The sequence below is a fragment of the Rhinopithecus bieti genome, unplaced genomic scaffold, assembly GCF_001698545.2.
Source record: "Rhinopithecus bieti isolate Rb0 unplaced genomic scaffold, ASM169854v2 scaffold_56806, whole genome shotgun sequence".
In the NCBI taxonomy this organism is placed as follows: Eukaryota; Metazoa; Chordata; class Mammalia; order Primates; family Cercopithecidae; genus Rhinopithecus; species Rhinopithecus bieti.
Window position 1 is genome coordinate 2,302,185 of NW_016823424.1, and position 8,296 is coordinate 2,310,480.

An 8,296-nucleotide genomic window follows, 5' to 3' on the forward strand; every position below is an offset into this window, starting at 1 on the left:
AAAAATACAAAAAACCTAGCGGGCGAGGGGTTTGGGGGCGGGCGGCCTGCTAGTCCAGCTACCTTTGGGAGGCCTGAGGGCAGGAGAATCGGCGTAAACCCGGGAGGCCGGAGCTTGCAGTGAGCGGTGAAAAGAGATCTCGCCACTGCCCTCCAGGCCTGGGCGACAGAGCGAGACTCCGTCTCAAAAAAAAAAAAAGAAAGAAAAGAAAAAAAAGAAAAAGAAAAAAAAAAAAAAAAACAGGCCGGGCGTGGTGGCTCACGCCTGTAATCCCAGCACTTTGGGAGGCCGAGGCGGGTGCATCACGAGGTCAGGAGATAGAGACCATCCTGGCTAACAAGGTGAAACCCCGTCTCTACTAAAAATACAAAAAATTAGCTGGGCGTGGTGGTGGGCGCCTGTAGTCCCAGCTACTCGGGAGGCTGAGACAGGAGAATGGCGTGAACCCGGGAGGTAGAGCTTGCAGTGAGCCGAGATGGCACCACTGCACTCCAGTCTGGGAGACACAGGGGACTCCGTCTCAAAAAAAAAAGAAAGAAAGAAAGAAAGAAAAACAAAACAAAAACTTCTGTGAAGATTAAATGATATGATGTATTTTTTAATTAATTAATTAATTAATTAATTTTATTTATTTATTTTTTTTGAGGCAGAGTTTCACTCTTGTTGCCCAGGCTGGAGTGCAATGGCACGATCTCGGCTCACTGCAACCTCCGCCTCCCAGGTTCAAGCAATTCTCCTGCCTCAGCCTCCCTAGTAGCTGGGATTATAGGCATGTGCCACCAGGTCCAGCTAATTTTGTATTTTAGTAGAGACGGGGTTTCTCCATGTTGGTCAGGCTGGTCTTGAACTCCTGACCTCAGGTGATCCACCCGCCTTGGCCTCCCAAAGTGCTGGGATTACAGGCTTGAGCCACTGCGCCCAGCCTGATTTATTTATTTTTAATAGAGACAGTGTCTTGCTCTGTTTTCCAGGCTGGATACAATGGCCCAATCATGGCTCACTGTAGCCTGGAATGCCTGGGCTCAAACCATTCTCCCACCTCAGCCTCCTGAGTAGCTGGGACTACAGGTGTACACCACCATGCCTAAGTTTTAAATTTCTTGCAGAGAAGGGGTCTCACTATATATTGCCCAGGCTGATCTTGAACTCCTGGGCTCAAGTGATCCTCCTGCCTCAGCCTCCGAAAGTGCTGGGATTACAGGTATGACCCATGGCGCCAGGCCAAGACAATGTATTTTAAAGTACTACTGAGGCCAGACACGGTGGCTCATACCTCTAATCTCAGCACTTTGAGAGGCCGAGGCAGGCAGATCACATGAGGTCAGGAGTTCAAGCCAGTCTGGCTAACATGGTGAAACCCCGTCTCAACTAAAAATACAAAAATTAGCCAGCCATGGTGGCGTGTGCCTGTAGTCCCAGCTACTCGGGAGGCTGAGACAGGAAAATCGCTTGAACCCAGGAAGTGGAGGTTGCAGTGAGCAGAGATCGCACCACTGTACCGCAGCCTGGGCAACAGTGGGAGATTCTGTCTCAAAAATAAATAAATAAATAAATAATAAAATGCTATTAAAACCATAACAGACTGGGTACCTTGGCTCATGCCTGTAATCCCAGTACTTTGGGGGGCTGAGGTGGGAGGATCGCTTAAGCCCAGGAGTTTGACAGTCGCTTGGGCAACATAGTAAGATCCTGTTTCTACTAAAAATAAAAAATTAACTGGTGTGGTGGTGTATGCCTTTAGTCCCAGCTACTTGGAAGGCTTAGGTGGGAGAATTGCTTGAGCCTGGGAGGTGGAAGCTGCAATGAGCTGTGATCATGCCACTGCATTCCAGCCTGGGCAACAGAGTGAGACCCGGTCTCAAAACCAAAACCAAAAGTAAAAAAAAGAAAACATGGCTGGGTGCAGTGGCTCACGCCTGTAATCCCAGTACTTTGGGAGGCCAAGGTGGGCAGATCACAAGGTCAAGAGATCGAGACCATCCTGGCCAACATGGTGAAACCCCGTCTCTACTAAAAATACAAAAATTAGCTGGGCGTAGTGGCACGTGCCTGTAGTCCCAGGTACTTGGGAGGCTGAGGCATGAGAATCACTTGAACCCAGGAGGCAGAGGTTGCAGTGAGCCGAGATTACACCACCACACAACAGCCTGGTGATAGAGTGAGACTCTGTCTCAAAGGGCATGGTGGTGTGCACCTGTAGTCCCAGCTACTTGGGAGGCAGAGGCAAGAGGATTGCTTGAGCTCAGGAGTTTGAGGTTACAGTGAGCTCTGATCAGGCCACTGCACTCCAGTCTGGGTAATAGAGCTATACCCTGTCTCTAAAAGAAACAAAAAAAGCCTAAGCCCATAACATACTTTACAATGTAAATTAATGTTATTAAAATAGGATAACAAAATCAACCCAATGTTAATAGAGAAGCAGAAGTGTACTACTAGTGGGAGACTGGAGCTAACATTTATTGAATCATTACTATTTTAGTGGCATTTTGGTACCTCATTTAATACTCACAACAAGTTTAGGAGGAGGTATTATTTGCACTAATTTATGCATTAAAATACTGAGGCTCAGAGATGTAAAATTACTTGCCTGAGGTTATACAGCTAGAGGTGGAGCTGTTGGTCAAACAAGGCATGGCTCTATCTAAGAGAGATTTAAAAATACCCTAAGTACAATGCTGGTTTACAAAGGATTTTGACCACCAGGCATGGTGGCTCACGCCTGTAATCCCAGCACTTTGGGAGGCTGAGCCAGGTGGATCATTTGAGGTCAGGAGTTCGAGACCAACCTGGCCAACATGCTGAAACCCCGTCGCTACTAAAAATACAAAAATTAGTCAGGTGTGTGGTACACGCCTGTAATCCCAGCTACTTGGGAGGCTGAGGCAGGAGAATTGCTTGAACCTAGGAGGCGAGGTTGCAGTGAGCCGAGATTGTGCCACTGCACTCTAGTCTGTGCAAAAACTTTGAGCCCTCAGATCTCCATGTGACATCTCTCTTGTGGTCTATGAGCCCGGGACCCATTCCTTTACCCACAGTCACACATTTTGAGATAGAATTGGCTCATGGGAAGAAAAGATGGCTTAAAGAGATACTGAATATCTCCAGAATGGGCCAAGACTTGGATCGCAGGGCTTAAGCCCGGAGCCCTCAGAGAAATGCCTATGGCTGAAACACCCCACACCGGCACAACATGTTGTCAACTTCATGTCTACTTCTTTCTTTTTCGTGATTCTCTTATTCCTTTTTCATTCCTTTTAAATTTAATAAACATGTTTAAAAGTCCTATTGAATGCAGGAACTATAGTAGGAGATATTTAGAACACAAGCCTGAAAAAGACCTATTCCTTGTTCTTTAGATCAATCTAGTGAGAGAAGCAGATATATACAAAAGTATAAGTCAAGGCAGATTTTTAAAAATTCGGCAATGGAGTACAACAATGAACCAATACTTTCACATAAAGGCAATGTCTTGTAATGAAAAATGCCAGGCTTTGGAATCAGCTCTGAAGCTGGCATGTCAATTTAGCTCTGGCCAATGTAAGCGCTTAGCCTTGGTTCCTTATTGATAAAAGAAGAGTTATTATACTTAGCTTTATCATTCTAATTCCAAGATTGCTTTGAGGACTACTCATGGTGTAATAAAATTCCTAGCAATAGTTGATACTTAATAAACAATGGCCATTATTACTCAATCCTCAAAGGAGGAAGGTGAAGCAGATATAGTTACTCCCGTTGACAAAGGAGGAAGCTAAATCTCAGTGAGATTAAGCAATTATTCTGAAGACACCAAACTAATAAGTGAAGACGCCTAAACTCTGATTTTCAGATCTTTTAAATTCCAACACCCCATACCAGCACAACAACCTTTTAAAAACTACAATTTTTTTTTTTTTTTTTTGAGACGGAGTCTCACTCTGTCACCCAGGCTGGAGTGCAGTGGTGTGATCTCGGCTCACCGCAAGCTCCACCTCCCGAGTTCACGCCATTCTCCTGCCTCAACCTCCTGAGTAGCTGGGATCACAGGTGCCCGCCACCACGCCTGGCTATTTTTTGTATTTTATAGAGACGGGTTTCACGTATTAGCCGGATGCTCTCGATCTCCTGACTCGTGATCCGCTGCTTGGCCTCCAAAGTGCCGGATTACAGGCGTGAGCACCGCGCCCGGCTTTTTTTTTTTTTTTTTTTTTTTTTTGAGATGGAGTTTTCACTCTTGTTGCCCAGGGCTGGAGTGCAATGGCCCGATCTCGGCTCACTGTAACCTTCCGTTCCTGGGTTCAAGGTGATTCTCCTGCCTCACCTCCTGAGAGCTGGGATTCAGGCTCGCGGCCCGATACCCAGCCAATTCTTGTTTTTAGTAGAGACGGAGGTTTCTCCATGTGGTCAGGCTGGTCTGGAACTCGCCCGACTCAGGTGATCCGCCCACCGTCTGCCTCCCAAAGTGCTGGAATTAACAGGCGTGAGCCACCTCGCCCGGCCTAAAACCACATTTTACTGATCTCATGCTTTTCTGTTCAATTGCATTAGAGAGGACGCCTAAGATAAAATAAATATAGAGGGAAGTGGGATTTATGCAGGGTCTCGACCTCCGGAGAGGTGAGTTTAAGGAGACAGGAGGATGAGCAGGAGCAAGCGCGCGCACGTAAGGAGCGTATGGGAAGTAGTCAAGAGTCCGCCAGGGGTGGAGTGGGTTCATAAGGCTAGAAGGAGGGCTCCTTCCACGGTTCAGGGTGATGACTTGATGAGTAGCGGATACTAGAACTCTGGTAACTACACGGAGAGACGTTTAAACCCGGACACTTGCACGCCGGGTCCTCTCCGTGATCGCCCAGCCCATCTCGGGGGCAGACCCGTGGCGCAGCCCGCCTATCATCGCGGCCGAGACTGACGAGGTCTCTTCTTTATAGGCGAGCGACAGCGTGACGTCATGTTCGCCGGGCAGGCGAAGAAAGAGGACGCCATGATTGGTTGGCGCTGGGGCGGCGGGCGGTGGAAGGGCCTGGGGAGTCCAGGTTTCACGCCTGTGCTGGACTTTCTCCTTCCATGTTTCCAGGCCATCGCGGGCTACAGAGAGCGAGGAGTCGGCTCAGCGGAAACCTGGATTTGGTTCTAAGCCGTGGGGTTGAGAGGGGGTGACCGGAAGTGATCGTGGGACTGACCGGAAGCGAGGCCTGGAGGGGAAAGAGAGAGCGAGCCCTGGGAGGGAGGGGGCCTCCAGCAGAAAGGGGCGGGGGGAAAAGGTGCAAACGCAGCGTGGGAGCGCCGGGCTAGCTTCCTGCGGCTGCTGCTGGTCTGTCTGGGAAGCAGCAAGCCACCACTACGAACTCTCAAGAGGGTGTCTTAAGGAGTGGGAGTGCGGGAGTCCAGAGCTGCTTCTGGGAAGTCTGCAGTAGTTGAGCAAAAGGGTCCTCACGTTCCTGAGACCTGGGCAGGGGGGATTTTGGAACCTGGGGCAACCAAGAACTAGCAGCCAAGGGTACGGGAGATTAGTTAGACGAGCAGTGCTGGTCGGGTTTGGGGGTGGCTGGTGGGCACTGCGTGGGAAACCCTGGTTTGTAGTTTTCTACTGTGTTACTCCTGTTGGGTAGAATTACCCTCCGCGCCTTTGTACAAGACACGGTGTCTCCTGGGGCAAGGAAGGAGCCAGGATGGCCTGGGCTCTGAAGCTGCCTCTGGCCGACGAAGTGATTGAATCCGGGTTGGTGCAGGACTTTGATGCTAGCCTGTCCGGGATCGGCCAGGAACTGGGTGCTGGTGCCTATAGCATGAGGTGAGTGAGATTTTCCCAGACCCTACACCTTCTGAATAACAAAGGCGGATGGAGACTAAGAAAAGTGGTTGAGTGGGAAGGAGGTGTATAGAGTTTTAAAAAGCTGTCTACGATTGTGGGAAGGGGACTTGTCCTTTGTCGCTTTGAGTATTGTGGAAGAAATGGAAAAAGCGATTGTAGGCTATATGAAACCTGCGCAGGATCAGTAGAAGAAGGAAGAGTGGTCCCTGATTAGCAACCAGATGAATGTTGAGAGGCTTTTGTGCCAATGTGCATTGGAGACTTGGGGACTGTTGGTGTATGTGGGGGTAAGTCTGACGTTATGTGAAGAACGGGTTACATATAGCATAGGAAGGATATCTAGGAAGTTGGGAAATTGGGAGCTGGTGCTGAATGATGAATATTCGTTCGTTTCTTGTTGGAAAGATATGGAAGTCCTTGATGAAGAAGTCCGTGCAGCTATATCTTATCACTAGCTTGCTTTAAGACTTTACTTAATTCTGGGGTTTCTGACTTTTAAAACATAAGCTGTGAAATGAAAAAATGACGAAGAAAACTTAAGATGCTTCTGGATCTTTACGTATCAAGCCAATTGTTGATAACAGATGATACATCTCCTTTCGGCCGGGCTCGGTGGCTCACGCCTGTAATCCTAGCACTTTGGGAGGCTGAGACGGGCGGATCACTTGGGCCTAGGAGTTCGAGACCATTGTGGCCAATGTGGTGAAACCCCGTCTCTACCAAAAATACAAAAATTAGCCTGGTGTGGTGCTGCGGGCCTGTAATCCCAGCCACTCGGGAGGCTGAGGCAGGAGAATCACTTGAACCCCGGAGGCGGAGGTTGCAGAGATGGTGCCATTGCCCTCCAGCCTGGGCAACAAAGTGAGACTACATTTGAAAAACAAAACAAAAACTCTTTTGAAAACGTTACTGCCTATATAACTTTCTGCATGCATTGGCTAGTTTATTCCTCCAATATAGTTTATTTCATTTATAGATGTGCAAGAATCCTGTATGGAAGTGTTGAAACAGCTGCGTCTTAGGGGTAGATGGACTATAATTGGGTTTCCTAATGTATTATAAGACTTTAAGTGAGTCAAGAGACTAGAACTTAACATTTTCATTGGGTTTATAAAAGTTCATAGGGGAAAGATGCTTTTAGGGGAAACTAGATGCATTTTCATTCTGATAGTGAGATCTTTTAAGAGTTATGTAAAGTTCCTTTATTCCTACTAATTCAAAGTGGACTTTCCTCACTGAAGTAAAATTATGAGTTAGAATTTACGACTTCAGGCCGGGCATGGTGGCTCACACCTGTAATCCCAGCACTTTGAGAGGCTGAGGTGGGCGGATCACAAGGTCGGGAGTTTGAGACCTGGCCAACATGGTGAAACCCCATCTCTACTAAAAATACAAAAAATTAGCCGGGTGTGGTGGGGCACGCCTGTAATCCCAGCTACTTGGGAGGCTGAGGCAGGAGAATCGCTTGAACCGGGAGGCGGAGGTTGCTGTGAGCAGAGATCACACCATTGCACTCCAGCTTGGACAACAAGAGCAAAACTCTGTCTCAAAAAAAAAAAAAAAAAGAGAATTTAATACTTCAGCATCTTGAGGAATCTTTACTTATGATTAGAATAATAAAGACTGTTACTCTAAATAATAATCATGCCTGTAATACCAGCACTTTGAGGGGGTAGAGACTGGAGGATCTCTTGAAGCCAGGAGTTCCAGACCTGCTCTCCACAAATAAATCAATAGATAAATTACCCCGGCCTGGTGGCATGTTCCTGTAGCCCCAGCTACTCAGGAGACTGAGGTGGAAGGATTGCTTGAGCCCAGGAGTTTGAGTCTGCAGTGAGTTGTGATTGTACCACTCTACTCCAGCCTGGTGACAAGAGTGAGACCTCTTAAGAAAAAAAAAAAAAATTTAAAAATTAAGAAAAATTGGAAAAAAATAACTATCCTTATGTAAATATTTTAGTGATTTCAGGGAAACTTGAGTTCTATATGTACTATCATACAGTCCTCTTAGTCATGAGAAATTTAACTTTGGTTTTACCTGTCATTGTTTATATAAGTCTGAGCGTAAAAATAGAGGTGAATTTGGTCTGAAAGTAAGTGCCCTGACCCTGAAGTTAACACATGAGCATCTGACATAATATTTGACAATTTTCTATGCTGTTGCTTGTGTAAAGATATTCACAGCAAAAAGTTTGATTTTGTTTAGATTACCAGAGGTTAGGCTGGAAATAATTAAATATAACATCATCAAACATTTGTTAATCTACTAAGTGCAATACCATATGCTCTTGATCCTATGCCATCTTACATTTAATTAAGAGTGCTTTACAAATCATACCGTGTGGTTGTCGCAGACATTAGAATGGCTCGCATATTTACACATTTAGGTTTTTTCAACATCAAAATCAAGTGCGTAAGTTTTCAAACATCACTTTGAGTTCTCAAGAGCAGAGTGTGCCAACATTTTAAGTACTCTTTTTTTTTTTTTTTTTTTTTTTTTTTTTTTTT

General features: G+C 46.5%; 1 protein-coding gene across 2 annotated transcripts in view; it reads left to right on the forward strand.

Annotated features, from left to right (window-relative positions):
• Positions 1 to 4,912: 4,912 nt before the first annotated feature.
• TFCP2 (transcription factor CP2) overlaps positions 4,913 to 8,296 on the forward strand; it is an 83,956-nt gene continuing 80,572 nt past the window's right edge. For both annotated transcript variants that reach the window (XM_017861479.1, XM_017861480.1), the window contains exon 1: positions 4,913 to 5,767. In XM_017861479.1, coding sequence (XP_017716968.1) covers positions 5,646 to 5,767 — 122 coding nt within the window. In that variant the 5' untranslated portion in view covers positions 4,913 to 5,645. The remainder of the gene's footprint in view (positions 5,768 to 8,296) is intronic.